The following is a 21,920-nucleotide window of genomic DNA, read 5'->3' on the forward strand; positions in this document are numbered from 1 at the left end:
TCCTATCCCTTGCTGGTGTTGATTTTTGTAAGATATTGTGGGTTGGAGAGCAGTTTTTTTGTTTGTTTTTTCCTAAAAGGTGGGACAATTTTCTTCCTGTACATTTTAGCTTAATCGCCTCTTTTACTGAAGGGTCACTCACTATTTAGGTTTGAATCCTTGTCAGTTTATACTTTTGATGGCTTGAAATGAGTTGAAGTAGGAATTGTTTTCTACAGATAGTTTGGTTTACATTTTGTATTTGTAAGCACTCAACTTGAAGAAAACTGAAGCTTGAAAAGTCTGGCCGAGGACTAAAGAAGGCTGGAGCAAACTGTTCTTCATGCTGGATAGGGCATTCATCTCCACAAAAGAGGGATGAGGTCCATGCCAATAGAATAAAGTCTTTTTTTTTTAAACAAGAAGAATTAAATAATCTTTTATTACCAAAATCAGCCAATAGTACTGACAACAGCCCAAGCTAGGGCTGGCCTTAACAAATCACCCATCAATGGATAATTTATACACATATCCCAACAAAAATAAAAAACTGAAAAAATCCGACCTGTATAAATAATTTTAAAAAAAGTATAGTGAAACATTTTTCAGTATTTAAAACATTTTTATGATCTATAAAACCTTTGATTTTATGTAATCAGTACTGCTTTAAAGAAGTCCCAACTATGAGACAAACATGATAAAGTAATTTTTTCCACAAAAGAAAAAAACTACTACTCTCTTCCACTCTCTCAGATTCTCAAATTGCTGGCCTCTAACCAAAATTCAGACAGGCATGCATGTAATCATAATGAAACTTCCTGTCAAGGCATGACTCCCAGAATTCTCAGGCACTGGAATGTCTCTTTTAAGAGGAAGATCAGTTTGTATTCTTACAACTGATCAAGAACTTAACCACCAATGGCTTTGCCATTTCAGTGGGAAAAGAGGCAGGGGAAAAAGAAGAAAAGAAAATAATTTTTCTCCTCTAACTTTGGCTGATGGATGGGAGTTACAACGCTGAGCTTTTACCTCATTCCTGGCAAATTGGCAAAGATGACAAAGAATGGCAATAAATATTGGAAGGGTTGTGGAATAATAAGCATGTTAGTATATTGTGGATTAAGCTGTGAAATAGTAGAATTATTCTGGAAAATAACTTGGAATTATGTAAGTAAAGTAACCAAAATGTCCATTCTCTTTGAACCAGAAATTCCATTACAGGGCTTATAACTCAAGGAAGTGATTGACAAGAAGAAAGTCTCTAAATACTCCAAAATATTTATAATGGGACATTTCATAATAGCTAAAAATTGGAAACAAAGTAGAGATAATCAACAAAGGGAAGGCACTAACATTAACGAGGATCAGGAAAGACTTCTTATTTTAAAAAGTGGCTGGGACATGGAAGAAGCCAAGAGGTAGAGACAGGGAAGGTGAGAATTCCATGTATATGGGAAGGCCCATGAAAATGCCTGGAGTTGGGAGGTGGAGCCTTGTTTGAAAATAAGGAGACCTGTGTTGCTAGAAGTGAAGGGGAATGTAAGATTATAAGAGACTAGAAAGGTGGGGAAAGGGGAGGCAGTCTATGAAGAACTTTGAATGCTAAACAGAAAAATTTATATTTGATCCTAGAGGTGTATCATCTGTAGACTCTGAAGTTTATTGAGTGAATAGACCTATGCTTTAACTCACTTTGACAGCTGACTGGAGGATGGATTATAGTGAGAAGAGCCAAGATAAACAGACCAATCCAGTGTTGTTGGGGTTTTTTAAACATTTAATTTTAAATTCTGAGTTCCAAATTTTCTCCCACCAGCCCCCTACCTCACCCATTGAGAAGGTAAGCAATACAATGCTAGTTATACTTGTGAAATCACGCAAAACATTTCCATATTAGTCATGTTAACAAAAAAAAATTTTAAGCAGGAAAAAGAAAATGAAAACTATGCTTCAGTCTGCACTCAGATCTCATCAGTTTTCTATTTGAATGTGGTTTTTCATCATGAGTTCTTTTGAATTTTCTTGGATCATTGTATTGATCAGAGTAATCAGCTGATAATCATTTCAACATGGCTGTTATTGTGTACAATGTTCTGGTTCTGGTTACTTCATTTTTTGCATTAGTTCATACAAGTGTTTCCATGTTTTTTCTGAACTCATCCTTGTCATTTTTTGTAGCACAGTAGTATTCAATCACAATCATATACCACAACTTGCTCAGCTATTCCCCAATTGTTGGGCATCCCCTCAATTTCCAATTCTTTGCCACCACAAAAAGAGCTGTCATAATTTATTTTTTGGTGATTACAGATTTAGTAGTAGTATTACTTGGTCAAAGAGTATGCAGTTTTGTCCTCCAGAATTGTTGGATCCAGTTTACCAATAGTTATTATCCAATAGTTCATTAGTATCTCTTTTTTTAACCCCTCCAGTATTTGTCATTTTTCTGTTCTATCATGATAGTCAATCTGATGGGTTTAAGGAGGTAGTGCAGAATTGCTTTAATTTGCATTTATTAGTGATTCAGATACTTTTTTCATAGCTTTAATTTCTTCTTCTCAAAATTGCTCATTCATATCCTTTGAACAATTGGAGAATGGCTCTTATTTTTATAAATCTGGCTTAATTCCCTACATATATATATATATATAATATGAGAAATAAGTCTTTTATCAAAGAAACTTGCTATAGATTTTTTCCTTCAGTTTCCTGCTTTCCTAATTTTAGCAGAATTGATTTTGTTGTGCAAAAATGTTTTTAATTTCATGTAATCAAAATCTCTGGCAATCTTCTCTATCTCTTGTTTGCTCATAAACTTTTCCCTTATCCATAGATCTGACAGGTACATTTTCCCATGTTCTCTAATTTGCTTGTGATGTTACCATTTATATCTAAATCATGTACCCATTTTGACCTTATCTCGGTATATGGTGTGATATGTTGTCCCACACCTAATTTCTTTCAGGTTGCTTTCCAGTTTTCCCAGTAGTTGTTTTTTTTTTTGTTTGTTTGTTTTCCAAATAGTGAGTTCTCACCCCAAAGGCTTGGGTTGATAATTACTACTTTATAATATAGTTTGAAATCTGGAACTTCTATTACTTTTAAAAAAAGAGAGATTTCCTTGATATTCTTAACCTTTTATTCTTCCAGATGAAATTTTATTACTATTTTTTTCAATCTCTATAAAGTAATTCTTTGGCATTTTGATTGACATCGCACTGGATATGTAAATTAATTTAGGTAGAATTTTTTTATGTTGGTTTGGCTTACCCAGAAGTAATTAATATTTTTCCAGTTGTTTAGCTCTGTCTTTATTTGTGTGAAAAGTGTTTTGTAACTATGCTCATATAGTTCCTATGTGTGTCTTGGCAGATAGATTCCCAAGTATAGACCATCTAGTATTTTGTGATAGTAAATCATAAAACAATATTGCAATCTCCAAAGATATATGCAGGTGACTCAAAGGGAAATGGAGAGCTACCCAGTGGATATAATCAGGCTACAGTGTATTATCAACAATGACTTGTATGAAAATGGTAGAAAAAATATCATTTAGAACATAGAACTAGAAACTTAAGGAAGCTAGTTTTTTGTTGTTTTTTGTTAAATAGTTGTTTATTGGAAAGGGTGGGCTGAGGAGGGGTCACTAGATTCACCACAGAGCAACAACAGCACACAAGTTAGGAGTGATGGGAGAGGTCAGCACAAAGCTGGGGATCTCAGCCTCTCCCTGGACTGTGAGGAATGGCTTGGAATGTTAGGCATACCAAGATGGAAGGCCTTGACTTAGTAAGCATGGTTAGAGACAAAGAGAGACTCACTGGCTGCAGCTCCTGACTTTCCAGATGGAGTATACTTGCCTTGAGCAGCCTGACTATTAGCCAGGAGCCGCTTAGTAGATTCCTCCTGGGCAGTCTGGACATTTTCCTTCTTTCCACCCTGGTCTTGAGGGCAGATGGCTGCAGGGCACGGCCATAAGAAAAGGTCAGGGCCCATGCCTGGTACAAGGGCAGGTGCTGATGGCCAGGGGTTGATGGAGGCATCCTCCTCACTCTGACCCCCGGACAGGAAGGTGATACCAGTGGCTGCAGGAGGCACAGTCCAGGGAAGGGCAGTTACAGTTGCCATTGCAATCTCCTCATTCGAATGGGTACGAGCATGGCCAGAAGTGAGCATGTTAGGCTTCAGCAAGGTCCCCTCCAGAGCTTTGTAGACAGCAGCCAGAACCTTCTCAGTGACCTACTGGCAACACTTCAGATCATGTTCTCCATCAGGGAGGATCTCTGGCTCCACAATGGGGACAAGGCCATTCTGCTGGTAAATGGGGCCAAAACATTGGCATCTCCATGATGGCAAGTGGAGAAGGTGTCTTTTCCCCAATCTTCAGGTCACAGCCCCATCCCTCTTTTACTGGGCGCTTATACCAGACCTTGGGTGGTCGTCTCCCCATTGGTCCCTGCCAGGGGCATGCCACCTTTGTCCATCTTGATGCTCCCAGCATCCTTGGCCTTTATGACTTGTGGAAAGGGACGACCATCATCTGCTTTCTGGTAGAGCGTCTCGTGGAAAAGGATGACACCTCCAATGCAGTTGTTCACTAGGCTATCTGCTGTCAGAGGTCACTGTCTAGAAAGGCAGCGATTTTCTTCTGTGTTCTCAGTTCCAGTGGACTCATCTGTGGCCAGGATTCCCTTGCCTAGAGCAACAAACTACATCAGGCAGCTCTTTCTTGTGCTCTGGTGACAATGCTAGGAATTGGCAAGGTATGTTTTCTTTGGCTGTCCTGATAGTTTCCTGGCTTCAGAGGTGGACTGCTGGCCTTGATGGTGAGCTTACCAGCAGGAAGCAGACCACTTATGGTCCGGAGCCAAACTTCTGCCTAAGGAGACTAGTTTTGAGAGAGCGAGACAGAGAGAGACAGAAACAGAGACAGGGAGAGACATGACAGGTGAAGATTCCCTGAGTGTTTTACAGATATCCACAATCATAAAAGACTAGAGGAAAGCTTCAATCAAGAAGGGTCTATTTAAGGTAGTGAATAACAACTGAACCCTAAGAGGAGATACACAGGCCTGTGCTACTGAGATATTATTTAACTTTCACTAAAGAACTCAGTAGGAAGAGTGTCTTTCAGGCATTGTACTTGAAACTATGGTGGGATGAAAAGGGCATGTAATCAGATTAGAGTTGGAATGACGCCTTCATATTACAGTTGAAGAAATGGAGACCTAGAGAGATACTGAGATCTGACCAACGTTACCGAATTAGTAATTCTGGAAGAAACAAAATAAAACCCAGATCTCTGCCCTCGAAGAGGTTAAGTGAGGGAGGCATGAACTCTGCAGCTAAAATACTTGAGAATAGGATAGAGGGACAGGAATATCAATATATGTAAAAATAATATAGCAGTCATTAAACATTTATTAAGCACCTCCTATGTGCTAGACACATGCTGAGCACTGGGGCTATAAAAAGGGGATAAAGATAATCTCTGCCCTTAAGGAACTCACAATCTAATGGAAGAGACAATCAGCAAATATATACACAGGAACAAGCTAGCTACCTACCTTTGAGAAATAGGAAAGAATCAACAGAAGGAAGAGACTGGAATTAAGAGGGGTTAGAGAAGGCTTCCTCCATAAGACAGGGTTTCAGTTGGGGTTTAAAGAGAACTAGGAAGATCGATAGGCAGAGTGGAGGAGGAAAAGCATTATAGACATGGGGGACAGCCAGAGAAAATGGCCAGAACTGAGAAAGAGGGAATGTCTTGTTCATGGAATAGCAAGGAGGCCAGTGCCACTGCAGTACATGTACTCAGTAGTATATGACAGGTAGCAAAGTGTAAGAAGCCTGGAAAGGGAGGAGGGAAATAGGTTTTAAAACCTTTGAATGCCAAACAGAGCATTTTGGATTTGCTCTTAGAGGCAGTAGGGAGCCACTGGAGTTTAACAAGGAAGAGAGTGGCATGGTCAGACCTATGCTTCAGGAAAAATCACTTGGATGGCTTAGTGGAGGATGGATTAGAGTACGGAGAGACTTGAGGAAGGCTAATGCCATAGGCGATGAGCGTCTACACCAGGTTGGTGGCAGAATCCAAGAAGAAAAGAGGGTGTATTTGAGAGACATTACAAAAGTAAAATCAACAGGCATTGGCGACAGATTGGATATGGAGACGGAGGGAGAGTGGGGGGAGCGAGAGACAATGAGGATTAGAGGATAACTCCTTTCATTCCTGTAATTTAACAATGGGTACTCCCCATGGACCCTCTTTTTCTTTTCCCTCTATTTTGTCTCATTTGATGATCTCCACAATAAAAGCACTGATGGATTCCACTATCATCTCCATGCAGATGATTTCCAGGCATATGGGTGTGTATGTGTGTATGTGTGTGTGTGTGTTTATATATAGGACTAGGTGGATGGTATTGTCCTCTATAGTAATAGGGAAGGGAGGAGGGAAAGAAAAGGGTTCAGGGGGAAAAATAATGTGTACTTATGAAAATTTATATGCTAATGGTAGGGTGGAACTTATGAAGCTCAAGTTTGTTACTATTAATAGATTATATTATATATAATATATTATATAATTTATATATAAACATATAATATACACCTATTATATATTTATATACTATTTTTCAAGGGAAAAAGCTTTCTCTTTCCATTTCTGAATCCCTCATATCACATATCATATGAATGCATGAAAATTAGAAAATATTCAAAATCCTAAAAGACTTAAATTTTTCTCTCTTGACTATTGACCACTCTGCTGCCATCTTTCTGGACTGTGATCAGCACCAACCATTTCTTGTTGCCACTATGATTCTTAAAAAAATGTTTTTTTCTTCTATTGATTTTTGTTTTTTACTTTTTTTGTCTTTTTACACCACAGTGATTTACCAGTATGCAGGCCTTCCTCTTCCATACTGTATGTAGAAGCTTCCCATGTGACAAATACAGTTAAGCAAAACTATAATAGCAACCACATCTATCAACATTTGTACCATTTCACATCTAAGTAAAACATAAAGCAACAGCAGGAGCCTGGATTGGGAGCCAAAGGACTTAGGTTCTGTCCAGAGGAGGCTTGGGCAAAGCACTCAACATAGTTAGCCTCAGTTTTCTAATCTGTAAAATGAGGGGGTTAAACTGGACAGCCTCTAAATTCCCTCCCATTTTTGAATCTTTAATCCTTGATCTAGTCCTCCCTCCCCATCATTACCAAGATTAGCCCTTTGGAACTGGTATTGGTCACTGCATCTAACCCAAGTTCAATTGCTTCTTAATGTTCCTAATTATCTTATTGTATTCAATGTATATATTCTCTTGGTCCTGCTTTCTTCACTGTGCATCAGTTCATATAAGTCTTCCCATGCTTTTCTGAATTCCTTGGCATACTGGCACCATTTTGAACAGTGGCAATATAACATTTATATACCACAGTTTATTCAGCCATTCCTCAGTTGAAGAGGACCCATTTTGTTTCCTTTTTTCTCCTTTCTAACAGTGATGACTTTTCAATTTATTAAGATAAGTAGTAATTAATCTGAACAGTTCTTACCTTGGAGCCTCACATAGGCAAAGCCTGGTGAGACCTACTGGGGAGGGAAGGAGCTGGGTCCTGGTCCAGACTTTTGCTGTTGTTGGCTCTCAACTGCTTTTGACTACTTTGATAGGAAGGCATTTGATTCTCCAGCTCTAAAACTGGGAGGCTGACTAAAATTGTTGACTCTTCCAGTGGACAATAGTCTGTTGTGTGAGAATTCTGATGAGATGTGTGACCTCATTGGAGGTTTTTATATCACATCACTATGGTGATTTTCAAAGTGGAATCCTAACTGACTCTAAGAGGACTGAAATAGCTATTTGTTTTTTCCTATAATCAACTTCCCAAAACTTCTCTATCTCAGTGGCTCTGAGATTTCATCAGAAAGGAGATTATCCCCATTACTGCAGATCTAGCCATTCTCACTCTTTGCAGTCCTTACCAACCTTTAAGTAAATCCTCCATCAAAGATACAGCCCCAGCCATCAACACTGAGGTCTTTTCTCTGGTTCGTTTAATAACTTTGGGGTACCATGGGAGTCCTCAAGCTATTCTTGTATTCTCTTTTGTTCTTCAGAGCTGTAGTAAGAGCTGGTTCACCTCTCCTTATGGCCACATTCTTGGAATTATAATATCTGGAGCTGGAAAAGGACCTAAGGGATCACTGAATCTACACCCTTAATTTTATGTATAAAGTGTTGATGGGGAAATTTCTCTCCATGGAAGCACTTTCTTGGCATAAGTATTGAGATGGAAATCATTTCCATCAGGTTCCACTATCATCTCCATGCATATGATTTCAGATACATGCGTGGTATGTATGTGTTTATGTATATATGTATGTGTGTGGGTATATTTCTATCTGTCTGTTTATCCCCAATTTTCCCCCTGAGGTCCAGGCAGTTGGTGTCTCAGTGGATATAGTTTGGGGCCCGGCATCATGAAGTCCTGAGTTCAAATTTGGTCTCAGATACTTACCAAACTGTGTGATCCTAAGCAATTCACTTAACCTCAGTATGCCTCGGTTTCCTCAACTGTTAAGTAGGGATAACAATACCAGCTACCTCACCAGGGTACTTGTGAGGATCATATGAGATAATATTTGTAGAAGTGCACAGCACAGTGCCTGGCACATAGTAGCACTATAAGTGCTTATTCCTCCCCTCCCTACCAGTCCTGGAATTGGATATCCCATAGACATCTCAAACTTGCTGTCAAAACAGAACTCATATTTTCCCTAAACCCTTCCTTCTCCCCAACTTTCCTGTTTCTTTCTTTGTTTAAAACCCTTGATCTGGGCTCAGACACTTCCTAGCTGCATTACTCTAGGCAAATCACTTAATCCCATTGCCTAGCCCTTACCACTCTTCTGCCTTGGAATGGACAATACACATATTGATTCCAAGACAAAAGGTAAGGATTAAAAAAAAATAAACAAAACTCTTACTTTCTATCTCAGAATCATTACTCAGTATCCCTTCTAAGGCAGAGCTGCTGTAGGGGCTAGGCAATTGGGATTAAGTGCTCAGGGACACACATCTAGAAAATGTCTAAGATCAAATTTGAACCCAGGTCCTCCTGGTGCTCTATCTACTGAACTGTCTCTTTCATGTTACTTTTTTTTTTAGTTATCAAAATATTTATTTATTTTTATTTTTTAGCTAGTGAATCAGTTTTTTTAACCTTTTTTAAAAATTTATTTTCTCCCCCCCCCATTACATGTAAAAACAGTTTCCAATATGTTAAAAAGAACTTTGAGTCTGGAGCTCTTGCCCTTCCTACCTATCTGTCTTTCTGCAGGCAAGTAGGTGGTGTGGTGGAAACTCGTCTTTCTGAGTTGAAATCTGGTCCCAGATACTTAACTGGCTGTGTGACTCTGGGCAAATCACTTATCTATATTTACCTCAGTTTCCTCATCTGTAATATGAGCTGAAGAAGGAAATGGCAAACGATTCCAGGAACTCTGCCAAGAAAACCCCAAATGGAGTTGGACAGGACTGAAAACTGACTAAAGAACAACAGCGTCTTGGCTGTTCATAGTTATTTTCATGTTGCATCTCCTTCGTTAGAATGTGGACTACTTGAAGGCAGGGAGCTTGTTTTTCCCTTTTTGGTGTAACCAACACTTAGGACAGTGCCTGGAACACATTAAATGCAGGATACATTTTTATTTATTGATTGACAAACTTTTCTTGCTGCTTCCAGCAAGGTCTGAAATCTTGACCTTCTCATATACAGTCTTCAAGCATCCTGTAAATGTCTTTTTAGGGGAAGTTCTCTCTAGCATCCCAACTTTCAGACTCACATTGAGAAAGGAGGAAATCACCCTGAGCTCTGCCAGAGAAAGCCCAAACTTTGTACCCATGTTGACTAGTGTTCTCCACACTATGGCACTAACCTGCTTTCCAGCTTTGACTTCCACTTCTCTGCCACTCCTATCTTCTTTCCTGGGTGAGTATTAAGTGGAAAGAGGTTCAATGCCAGGTTTTGCCATTGACTAGCTATAGGATCCATGTGGTTCGCATTCTGTAAAATGAGGGGTAAGACTATTTAATGGCTAAGGATCCTCTCAGCTCAAATATTTTCTGAGTGTTTGAATTGGTGAATGAATCTGTAAATACAAACCATTTCCCCATCTTACATTGGGAGAGACAAAATGAAAGAGTTGGACAGTAGGAGGCAGCACAGTCCAGGGGAAGGAGTGTCAGGACTTTGGAGAACAGCTGAGCTCGCACTACCTCTTAACTACCCAGGTGATTCCTGGGAAGCCAATCTCTCTTGCCTCAGTGTCCTTTTTTTTTTTTTTAAATGAGGATCTGTATTGGGTGACTGTGGAAGTCCCTTACCTCTCTCAGTCTTTTGACTTGACCAGACGAGATCTAGGAATTTCAAAACTGGAATGAAGGCATGATACAAAACATCCTTTCCTCAGTGAAGTGAGGGTTGAAGCCTTTGGATCCCTGGATCTCTTGGTTTCCCTTTGGTACAGGGGAAGACTAACTGGGTGGGTGAGTATAGGACATATCTGAAATGAATGTGATATTAAAATGATTTTCCTCCACTCAGAAACATCCAGATGACTAGAACTTTGCAGATGCTCCCTAAGCCATGTATTAAGTCATCAGGGACTTTCTAGTGTTTTCCTAAACTTAATTGATTTGTCAATCATTCTTAGATGTCTTTCTTGGAATAGGCCTGTACTTCAGCCCCACAGGGTTTCCAACCAACTGATCTTTTTTTTTTTAATTTTTTAATTTTTTAAACCCTTACCTCCCACCTTGGAATTAATACTGCATATTGGTTCCAAGGCAGAAGAATGATAAGGGCTACACAATGGGGGTTAAGTGACTTGCCCAGGGTCACACAGCTAGGAAGTGTCTGAGGCCCAATTTGAACCTAGGACCACCTGCCTCTAGGCTTGACTCTCAATCCACTGAGCCATCCAGCTGCACACCCCCATCTCCTTTCGCCTATGCCCCTGGACTGTCCACCACTGAATGCAGCCAACACACCAGGCTACACAGAAGAAAGATCCCAGCATTTGAAGTCAGAAGATCTTTTGAATCCTGCCTCTCTTCTCAACCACCTGTGTAACTTGAGGCAGGTCATGGTCCCTCAGGGTAGGTGACATTGCCAAGTTTGATTCTGTTTCTAAAGCCTGTGACATTCTGGTGCCACATGCCATCCTGGCCCTAAATATAAGAAAGGAAAGAACCTGGGGGATGAGAGCTTGTTGGCCAAGCAGGTATAAGTAAATCATCTAAGAAAGAAACAATTCTCTGTTGTCCATGGAACCAAAAAGAGCATCCTGTGAGAAGGGAATTTGTGTGTTAATTTGATCAATCAGTGATTTGAACTTCCCTCCCATTTGTTTTGAATTTGGTCAATCGGCAACCATGAAATTGATCCCACAGGCACTGCCTCCCCCCTACCCCCCCTGGAGGTGGTGCCAGGCTAATTGGGGAACTGGGATTGGTTCCTGGGGAGTGATGGTGGTGGTGGTGGTTGTCTGAGGCTGAGATTCTGATACAGAGTTGTTAGGCTCTGGATTATTAGGCTAGGAAATTCACCTCCTTTCCATATTTTCCTCTCTTATTATCTTTATCTCACTATAATAAAGCTATTCAAGCTATTAACAGTCTTGTGACTTAAGGTTTAATTTCTATAAATGGCGACCACAACATTTTTTACTCATAAGATTTAGTTGAACCCATTCTAACCACCACAGGCCCTACCATCGCTTTAGATACAACCAGAACCTGGTGCATCAAGGCGAACTTACAAAGAATTCTCTTGTCGATGGTCCTCATAACTCTGGCTTCGCATGTTTTGCTAAACATTTCTATCTGGTGCTTAGATAGATAGCACGCCCACCAAATTTTGAAATGACACAAATCTGGGAGGGAGAGCTAACATAGTAAATGATAGGATGGGAGCAGCTAGGTGACTAAGTGGAGTGTCTAGAGACAAGAGTAGCTGTGTGACCCTGGACAAGTCATTTCGCCCTCACTGCCTAGCCCTTACTGCTCTTCTGTCTTAGAATCAATACAGTAATTGGTTCCAAGACAGAAGAACCAATTACAGTATTGATTCTAAGACAGAAGGTAAGGGGTATTTTTTTTTAATGATAGGACAAAGATTAAAAAATGAATAGATGAGTGAAAAAGCAGTTATTAACCTCTTGCCATGTGGACTTAGCACTAGGGATTCAAACAGAGGAAAGTAAGCAATGGGGGAAGTTAGATGGCTCAGTGGATGGAGAGTCAGGCCTAGAGATGGGAGGTCCTGGGTTCAAATATGGCCCCAGACACTTCCTAGTCGTGTGACCCTGGGCAAGTCACTTAACCTCAATTGCCTGGCCATTCTCTTCTGACTTGGGAACCAAGGCTTAGTGTTGATTCTAAAATTGAAAGTGAGGGCTTAAAACATAAAAACAAAAACCAAGTACATGATGGGGAGAAGGGGGCAGGGAGTAGCTAGAAGTCAGCTGGTATGAAAGATTTTTGTGACCTGTGAGCCCAAGACAAGTCAACTGTGTGATATGATGGCCAAAAAATGCTAATGTGATCTTCAGTACTTCAAAGCTTCTGTGATCTTCACAAGGGTGCAGATCCTGATGCATCCATGCAAAACCATTGGACTGTGTGCTGCATTAACAGAAAAAGAGGCCAAGCCAGCGATGGTCCCCCTGTAGGCTGCCCTCATCAGCCCCCATGTGGACGTCTAGATTCTGTTCCAAAGTCGCCCCATTTCAGAAAGGACATTGAGCAGAAGCTGTAACCAGAATGGTTTGAGGGTTCCAGGAGGATCATCGGAAAGATGTTTGACCTAGAAAAGAAGACATGGAGGGAGGGATTGGGGTGGGGTCTGGAACACAAAAATGGACATCATTCATTTGAAGGGTTATTGTGTGGGAGAGCTGTCGAACTTCTTCAGCCTGGCCCCAGGGAGCATGGCTAGGAGTAATGACTATAAGTTACAGGTTTGGACAGAGTAGGAGGAAGAATTTTCTCTTATTCTCACCCAATAATCCCATCTCCTTCTGGAAGATTTCCTTTATCAACCCAGTCAAGAGTAAAGGTCTTTCTTCTTAACTCCTAGTGTTGTCCATATTGCTCATCAGGACTTAATGCCTTTTATCATGTATCAATAGACCAACAAGCATTTACTAATAAGCACTAACATTCCAGGTACCATGCTAAGCTTGAGTATACAAAGGAAAAGGGGAAACAGTCCCTACCCTCACAGAGTTTACAGTCCTTTTTTAAATTAAAGAAAAAATTTTTTTACCAATTACGTGTAACAACAAATTTCCACCTAAGTTTTCTGAAGTTATATGATCCAAATTGTGTCCTTCCCTTCCTTCCCCCCTCCCCCCCAACTGGTAAACGATTCAATCTGGGTTATACATGTATTATCATGCAAAATATATTTCCATATTGTTCATTTTCGTAAATGAATAATATCATAAAACCAAAACCCCCAAATACATAGCCAATAAACAAACAAAAAATCATCTGCTTTCATCTGCATTCTGACTCCCACAGTTCTTTCTCTGGAGGTGGAGAGCATTCTTTGTCCTGAGTCCCTCAGAATTGTCCTGGATCACTGTATTACTGAGAGTAGCAAAGTCTATCACAGTTGATCATTCCACAATGTTGCTGTTTCTGTATACAATGTTTTCCTGGTTCTGCTTATTTCACTCTGCATCAGTTCATGGAGGTCTTTCCAGCATAGAGCTTACATTCTAACCAGGAAACACAGTATACATATTGAAAAAAAAAAGAAGACATTCAGAGCAAACAGAAGGTAATCTTGGATGGGAAGGCTAAGGCAAATGAGGAGACCAGGAAGAAACCAGAGACCCCAGGAAGCAGAGGTGTAGAGGGGGAACATTGCAAACGTGAGGGATGGATGAACAGCTAGGACAAAGGCATGGAGATCAGAAGGCAAGGAGACCAGTAGAGTTCAACTCCAGAGTGTGTGGAGAGGGATGATATATTAGAAGATGGGTGGGCACTTCCCAGCTGTGTGACCCTGGGCAAGTTGCTTAACCCCCATTGACTAGCCCTTACCACTCTTCTGCCTTGGAACCAATACATAGTATTGATTCCAAGATGGAAGATAAGGGTTTTAAATAAAAAAAAAAAGAGATTAAATTAATTAAAAAAGAGATTAATTTAAAAAAAGGAGAGGGGTCTGGACAAATTTAAATGGCAAACAAGAGTTTATTTTTTATCTTAGCAGTAATAGGGAGCCATTGGAACTTATGGGGTACCTTACAGAGGTATACCTCAGAGTTATTGCAGGTTTAATTCCAGACTACTGAAAGAAAATATTTGCAATAAAGTGAGTCACAAATTTTGGGGTTTTCCAGTGCATGTAAAAGCATGTAGTCTATTAGATTTGCAATAGCATCGTGTCTTTAAAAGTGTACAAAAATTAATTTAAAAATACTTTATTGCTAAAAAAGCCCAAGTACCCTTTTCAAGTGGAAAGACTTGCTTCCATGTTGATGGCTGCTGATTGATTAGAATGGTGGTTGCTAATGGTTAGGGGGTGACTGTGGCCATCTCTTAAAAAATAAGATAATGAAATTTGCCCATGGTTTGACAAGCCATGTGAGTGAAGAGAAGGGTAAAGGTGAGAGATCTTGGGGAGACAGAAACAAGATCTGGCAAATGCCATGGGATGCTGGGCCAGTGGGAGTGAGGGCTTCCCTAGGTACAGACTCATTTCCCTAACTGAACTGGCTCTGAGGGCCCGAGGCCGAGCGTGACATATTAGAGAACGTTGTTTTATATTACAGAGCACTTAGAACACAAACTGACATATGAGGTCTCAGTGAAGTCACAATGACATCAATTCACGTTGATCCTACCTTGGCCCTGTCTCTACCCCCTCCCCCCATTCATCACTTGGCTCCCGACCTCTTTCTGGCCTTAGAGTATTCCCTTCTTTGGGCACCATGTTTGAAGGACACCAGACTTGTCCCTTCCAGCAAAAACAAGAGGAAAGCCCATAACACAGACTTCCAAAAGTACCCAGAAACGTTCCTCCCCCAGATCGGGAGGCAAGAGAGGCCACCATTCCTTTCCCCCTGGATCACTGAAAATGGATTCCTTAGGCCGGAATCGGAAGCACTTTCAAATTCCCCAGGGCCGCCTGAAAGTCCGGTGCTTCACCCTGTGGGAGCTGGGAAGGATCGGACTTCACTGGCTGTTTGTTTGGCTTTGAGGAGAAATACTGAATCCGAGTTCACGTTAGTGTAGGAACTGGTTCACTATGCACAGTGAAGACCAGTAAGAACAGCCACTTATACTGCACACATTGAAATGAACCCAAAGAGAAATGAGTTTCAGCTCACTGGCTCTTTTGTTCCAGACTTCTCTCTGAGGGTTCCAGAAAAAAAGGGGGAGGGAGAATGGTGGGGGAGGCAGAGAGGGCAATGGAGAGGGAGAGGGAGAGAGGGAGAGAGAGAGAGAGGGAGAGGGAGAGAGGGAGAGACAGAGACAGAGAGAGACAGAGAGAGAAAGAGGGGGAGAGAGAAAAGGGGAGAGAAAGAGAGAAGGAAAGAGAAAGGGGGAGAGGAGAGGGAGGGGGGAGAGAGAGAGAGAGGGAGAGAGAGACAGAGAGAGAAAGAGGGGGAGAGAGAAAAGGGGAGAGAAAGAGAGAGGGAAAGAGAAAGGGGGAGAGGAGAGGGAGGGGAGAGAGAGAGAGAGAGAGAGAGAGAGAGAGAGACTGGTTTAACTATAATTGTATCTTCATTAATGACACCGTTTAAATGGATCTTTCTTTTGTCTTTCTGTTTACTGACATTTTGCCTTTTCCCAGACAAATTAACCTCTTCCAAACTTAGTCCTTGATGCTGCCACCTCCAGCAGATGAATTTAGATCACATCATTTTGATTGAAACTTTGAAATTTTTTGTCTAGATTTTTCTTCTTTTTTAAATCATTGTTTAGGTCAATCCTTTATCATTATTGCCAAAATTTCCCCTTCTTCCCTCAAAAAAAGTTCCCAGATAAAGGTGAATTACAAAAATTAGATGAAATTTACTTACACATCCTTCCACATTCAGCCAAAGAGTGAGATTCAAAACTAGGAAATATGGAGAGTAAGGAACCTCCTCCATTAACAGATGTTTTCTTCAACCTGAGAATATTTTATTTGAGGCAAAAACTTAAAGAGGTTTTGAGGAATAATAACCTCAAATGGGGTCACAAATGGGGTCAGACATGACTGAAAGAACAACAAAAAGATGGCAATGTCTATACCAACCCACGTTTCTGTAGCATCTTAAAGTTTAACAAAGCACTTTTCTCACTCCCAGTGTTCTTCCCACTGCATCTCACTATCTTATCCTCTTTCAAGGCTCACTGAAGCTGCACTCCTCCAAGAAATTGTTCCCAGTTAGAACTCTCTCCCTCCTTACCCTGGCTTATTTGTTTACTTTCTGTATTCCCTAAGGAGACTATAAATTCCTTGAAAATAGGGACTCCATTTGCCTTTGAATTCCTTGTGTGCCCTTGCCAATAGCAGGCACTAAAAAAAAATTTACTCTTCAATTGGTATGAGGGCAAGAGAGCTAATAGGGTCTCATCGATGGAAGATTTTGGGAGGTGACCTAATCTCCTCCTCTCTGTCCCTCCATTGCTCAGTTGGACAGATGAGGGAACTGCATAGCAAAGAGATGAAGTCATTGGCCCAAGGTCACACATTTGAGTCAGTCAGTGGCAAAGTTGGGACTAGAATCTGGGCTTCCAAACTCCTAGTGAAGATTTTACAGTTTTCCTACTTCAAATCATAAAATAAACAAGGTCTGCCAGAAGCAGTATTCTGGAATACCACCGACTAAGGGGCCACTAGTTAAACAATTTCATAAAAGTCGGATGCCAAAGACCGAAAGCTTTTCCTCTTGAAGTCAAATTCTGGCTCTTTATAAATAAAAACATTTTCTTGATTGGAAGCCCCCTTGGTGATGACAATTCTATTCTTTCCTTCTGAAAAGTGAAGGGTTTGTTGTATAAAGAGTTTGTTGCTTATTTTGTCCATAAATATTAGCACCAACAATTTAATATGACAAAATTGTAGAATCTCCGGCTAGGTAGATAACCACCCCTCAATATGAAATATTAGAAGATACAAAAAGCTGAACGTGCTCTTACTACCACACAATTCCTTACAGAATTGAATTCAGACTGATTGGATAAGGCCTGCGATGATAAAGAGGGAAGAGTCAAGGATAACTTCAGGGTTTTTATTTTAAATGAACCCTTACTTCCATTTTAGAATCAACACTAAGTATTAGTTCCAAGAGCAGTAAGGCGTAGGCAATGGGGGTTAAGTGACCCAGGGTCACCCATAAGAAGCATCTGAAGTCAGATTTGAATCTAGGACCTCCCATCTCCAGGCCTGGCTCTCAATCCATTGAGCTACCTAGTTGCCCCAACTATAGGGCTTTGAACCTGGATGAGAAGAGTTGGAGGGCCCTGAATAGAAAAAGTCTGGGTTTGGGGATGGATAATGAATTGTTTTGGTCATGTTGATTTCGAGATACCTTTCAGGCATCCAAATATTGCCATATAGGGTGGCAGGTTCATCGGAGAGATTTGGGCAAGATGTATAAATTTGTTACTTCTTTCACAAGTGGTAACTGGGTCTCTGACTCAATCCTTTTGGTCCTTAGGACATCAGTGTCTCTGAAGCAGCCCATTCATTGCATGTTGTGGGCCCGGCTTAGCTCTTAGGAAATTCTTTCTTAATACCATTCTTCTTGCTCTCTAAGACACATAAAAGCGTATATTAGGGGCAACTAGGTGGATACTTCCTAGCTGGGTGACCCTGGGCAAGTCACTTGCCTAGTCCTTACCACTCTTCTGCCTTGGAACCAAATCTTAGTGTTGATTCTAAAATGGAAGGTGAGGGTTTAAAAGAAAGAAGAGTACTTTAGATTGCAAGCTTTGGCAGCTCCTACTGGGCCGAAAAGGCAGACGGTCAATCCTGAAGCACTAAGTGCCAAGGCTAGAGCTAGAGACAAAAGTGAGAGTCTATTCAGAATAATAACTCAGTATAGACAGAGTCAATACAAGGAAGCATTAGGAAGGAAACCACTAACAGCTGATGGGTTCTTTATGAAGGGAACCAGGGATTCCCAGCAGTGGCGAGAGGATGTTTCTGAGATGGGGCAAAGATGGAGACAAGAGATAGGGTGTGAATTGTGAAGTGAGTGTTATAAGGAAAGAATAAGCAAAGGTCACAAGGGGCTAGGTTGGGACGGGCTTTAAATGTCAGTTGATATTTGATTCTCGGTCCTAAGAAGCCCCTTGAGATGACAGAGGTGAAGGGGGTGGGGGGAGGTGAAATACTTAAGGGAATTCCCCTTGGCAGATGTTTTTTGATGGATGGATTGTAATGGGGAGGGACTTGAGACAGAACAATCAAATAAGAGGATATTGCATGAAGAGCCCAACCTCACTAAATTTGGAGAAAGCCATTCCAAACTGACTGCTACCTTCTCTCTTATAATCAATACTATGTAATCAAAGCCAAAGAGTGGTAAGGGCTAGACAATAGGGGTTAAGTGATTGGCCCAGGGTCACATAGCTAGGAAGTGTCTGAGGCCAGATTTGAACTGAGGATTTCATGTCTCTAGGCCTGGCTTTCAATCCGCTGAGCCACCTGGCTGCCCCCCACCATAGCAAATTTTAAAGAAGGAAGTCATGAAGAATTTGTGAACTATGACAGCAAAGGAAGCACCTATATTGATGAAATCTCAGGCCTTTGGAAGGATTGAAGCATTTCCCTATTGACTGTCACAGACACAGTCTGAACTATTGTTCCAGGGCATAACTGCTCACTTTGTGTGTAAGTTTTGACTTTAGATTCAGGGAGACCTAGGATCAATTGCTACTTCTGAAAGTTACTTACAATATCCCTAGGTAAATCAAGTAACTTTTCTGTTTATTTAATGGGGATAATAATCATTACAAGCTAACAAATTTGCAATGAGGGGTCTTATACACTCTGTAGACTTGAATTCACTATCAGTTCTTATCATTATTCCCTTAAGATAGTGACCTCGATTCCCTGCTCCTTTCCTCATTCATCATCCCCAGTCCCTTCTCTGTCCATCCCAATCCTAGCCATGGTCTCAAGGCTGACCTCCTTAAAGAATTCCGCTTCCACGCCCAGACAATGAGCACCCTCCTTGAGTTCCTCCTGTGTATAATGCAGTCTGGAGCACAAACTACCCTATAAGATAGAGTGAGAGTTTATTGAAGGTCTATAACTTGCTATGAGGCTTTGCTGATCATCAGCAAAGGCTACTGTTGAATTTCCCACTGGAAAGGCAAATCTAAAACAAAGTTATCTTCCCACAGAATGTTAGAGACTCTAGAGATTATCTAGAAGGGTCAAGACCAGATTCTTTCTTCTGACAGGGGCAGTTCTGCCTTTGACAGGTTCTGGCTATGTTACCTGGCTCTGAACATGTCCCCTAACCTTAGTGTCTCAGCATGTTAATCCAAAGAACAAATCCCATTTTCCTATCAGGGAAAAAGGAGTTCAAAGACATTCAGCTCCAAGATCTCAAAGTTCGCAAATGCCCATGTAGTCATTCCTGCAACTGTGGGACTTGGTTGCACACACACAAAAAAAAGGGGATTCAAACCCAGGTGTTCTGAATTCAAGTTTCTCAGAGTACTTTCCTATAACATCTCAAGTTAATATAGCTAACATTTTTTTGGTACAAAATTTCCTGTGTCCAAGAGCCTGAGGTAAACTATGAATATACACCAACTGTGACAGGAAGTCTAAGCCTGACTCTAATAATTTATCATAGGATAGCATGTGATGTAAAGAAATAAAATGTTTCTTGTTCCTTCCTGTCCACAGGAAGTCCTGCAGAGAACCCCACTGACAAAATTTGTACTCCTGCAGAAAGGATTTGTAAATGGATAGATTAAGGAAGGGTGGATCAGTATTTTGAGGCCAAAGCAAATAGAATTCATAATGAAATTCTGACAAAATTCCCCACTGCTACTTGTCAATTCACGTCATTTCTCTCTATTCCAAACAAGACTAAAATTGAGACCCATTTTCTAAAAAATGGGATTCCAAGGGGGGGGGGGAATAGCCCAAAGAAACTTGGTCTCTCTGTTCTTCTTAGAGATCAGAGGGCTCCTTATAGAAAGCCTATTGCTAATATTACCAAATTAAGAATGAACATAATTGTAGATGTTTTAAAATATTATAAAACTATCATAAATACTAGCTTCAAAAAAATAACATCTTAACTTCTTAGTAACAATTTTAAGTCAGAAAGACAAGGACTAGAAAATTAGGGTTAAGTGGCTTTCCCCGAGTCACACGGCTAGGAAGTATCTGAGACCACCCTGGTACTGAACTCTTGCTTCCTAGCTATTTTTTTTAAACCCTTACCTTCCATCTTGGAATCAATACAGTGTATTGGTTCCAAGGCAGAAGAGTGGTAAGGGTTAGGCAACGGGGGTTAAGAGGCTTGCCCAGGGTCACACAGCTGGAAGTGTCTCCGGCCAGATTTGAAGTAGGACCTTGGGCTACCCAGCTGCACCCCCTAGTTATTTTTTTAAAAACGATTCCCTCAACACAGCTCTCACACAAAGCAAGGCCCAGTTGGCCAGTGATGAAATAAAGACTTAATAGCCAGTCACTCAGGTCATCCAGGCCCTCTTTATTAAGGAAATGTTAAAGTCCTTTTGCTGTTTTTCTGGAGCGGATTCTTGCAGACTGCACCCCCACCAGTCACATCAAGTGAAAATGAAGGGTATACTTTGCTCAAAGTCTCTTTTTCAGCAGCTTCTGCACCCCAGGGTGGTCCCCAAAAGCATAGTGGGGAAGGGGCCTAGGCATCCAGGTCGAAGTCGTCGCGCTCATTGCTGTAGTTGAGCACGTGCCGCTTGATCTTGGAGGAGTCCACCCAGGTGATGAAGTCCTCCATGGCGCGCGTGACCAGGCAGGCGGGGTCGGTGACCACGTGCGGGCCCACGCGCACGTGGCCCTGCTCCACGAAGGTGACAGCGGCGCGAAGGTGCTGGGCCATGCGCAACTTTACTAGCACGACGGGCAGCCGGCGGCGGCAGAAAGACGACGCGGTAACCGAGTCGCACAGCTGCAGGGACGACTGCGTGGGCACGAGCCCCATAGCGTACAGCTTGGAGAGCAGCGCCGCCGAGGCTTGAACACGGAAGGGGTCGTTCTCGGGCAGGTCGCGCAGGCGCCGCGCCAGGTCCCGCACGGTGCGGCTCAGCCGGTTGTAGCGTGTGTAGTCCTCCCGGCGCTCCAGCCGGTAGCGCCGCAGCACGCGCAGCTCATGCAGGTTGTGATCTGTGGTCTCCCAGTTCAGGAAGTCGACCTTCTTCAGGAGCTTCTGCTCGTGGAACTTAAGCTTGCGCACCATGACGACAGCGCCAGGCACGAAGCGAGAAAGAGAGGATCAGAAGTTGCTGCCTGCTACCGCTCAGGTACACCCACCCTCCGTGGAAGCCAAAGCACTTCCGGGGTCCGTCAAGGAGGCGGGCTCCTTCCTAGCCATTGGCCGACGCATAACGTGGCCCCTCCCCTACGTTTATTGGCCCAGGGAAAGCCACGCTCGCTCGGCCTCTGGGCCCCAGCTAAACTTCCTGCTTCCCGTGTCTTTAAGGCGCCTGCGCATTCGGCTCCAAACTAGACGCGTAAGGTTTGCGACTTGGCGTCACGTGGTTCCGACTTTCGGCCTTGGCCTTGATTCTCTATTCGCTCATCTCCCTTTAGGCTTCTGAGATATTGATCTGTCTGTCGGTCTGTCTATTTATCAATATGTCTGTCTATTTATCTGTCACTGTCTGTCCATCTCTATCGATATGTCTATCAGACT

General features: G+C 41.8%; 2 protein-coding genes and 1 pseudogene across 3 annotated transcripts in view; all 3 read right to left on the reverse strand.

Annotated features, from left to right (window-relative positions):
• Positions 1–7,734, reverse strand: part of SNUPN (snurportin 1) — a 49,572-nt gene extending 41,838 nt beyond the window's left edge. Inside the window, exon 1 of one of the 2 annotated variants that reach the window (XM_007478189.2) lies at positions 7,541–7,734. The gene's annotated coding sequence lies outside the window, so the exon portion shown is untranslated. The remainder of the gene's footprint in view (positions 1–7,540) is intronic. The other variant, XM_016428297.2, reaches the window with a different exon arrangement.
• LOC100030511 (fructose-bisphosphate aldolase A-like) lies at positions 647–11,835 on the reverse strand (annotated as a pseudogene).
• Positions 11,836–20,718: 8,883 nt separating this feature from the next.
• IMP3 (IMP U3 small nucleolar ribonucleoprotein 3) lies at positions 20,719–21,699 on the reverse strand. The gene has a single exon (XM_001365796.4). It carries the CDS (start codon positions 21,462–21,464, stop codon positions 20,910–20,912), a length of 555 nt encoding a protein of 184 aa, XP_001365833.1. The 5' UTR covers positions 21,465–21,699; the 3' UTR covers positions 20,719–20,909.
• Positions 21,700–21,920: the final 221 nt, after the last annotated feature.

Source organism: Monodelphis domestica, chromosome 1 (assembly GCF_027887165.1).
Source record: "Monodelphis domestica isolate mMonDom1 chromosome 1, mMonDom1.pri, whole genome shotgun sequence".
In the NCBI taxonomy this organism is placed as follows: Eukaryota; Metazoa; Chordata; class Mammalia; order Didelphimorphia; family Didelphidae; genus Monodelphis; species Monodelphis domestica.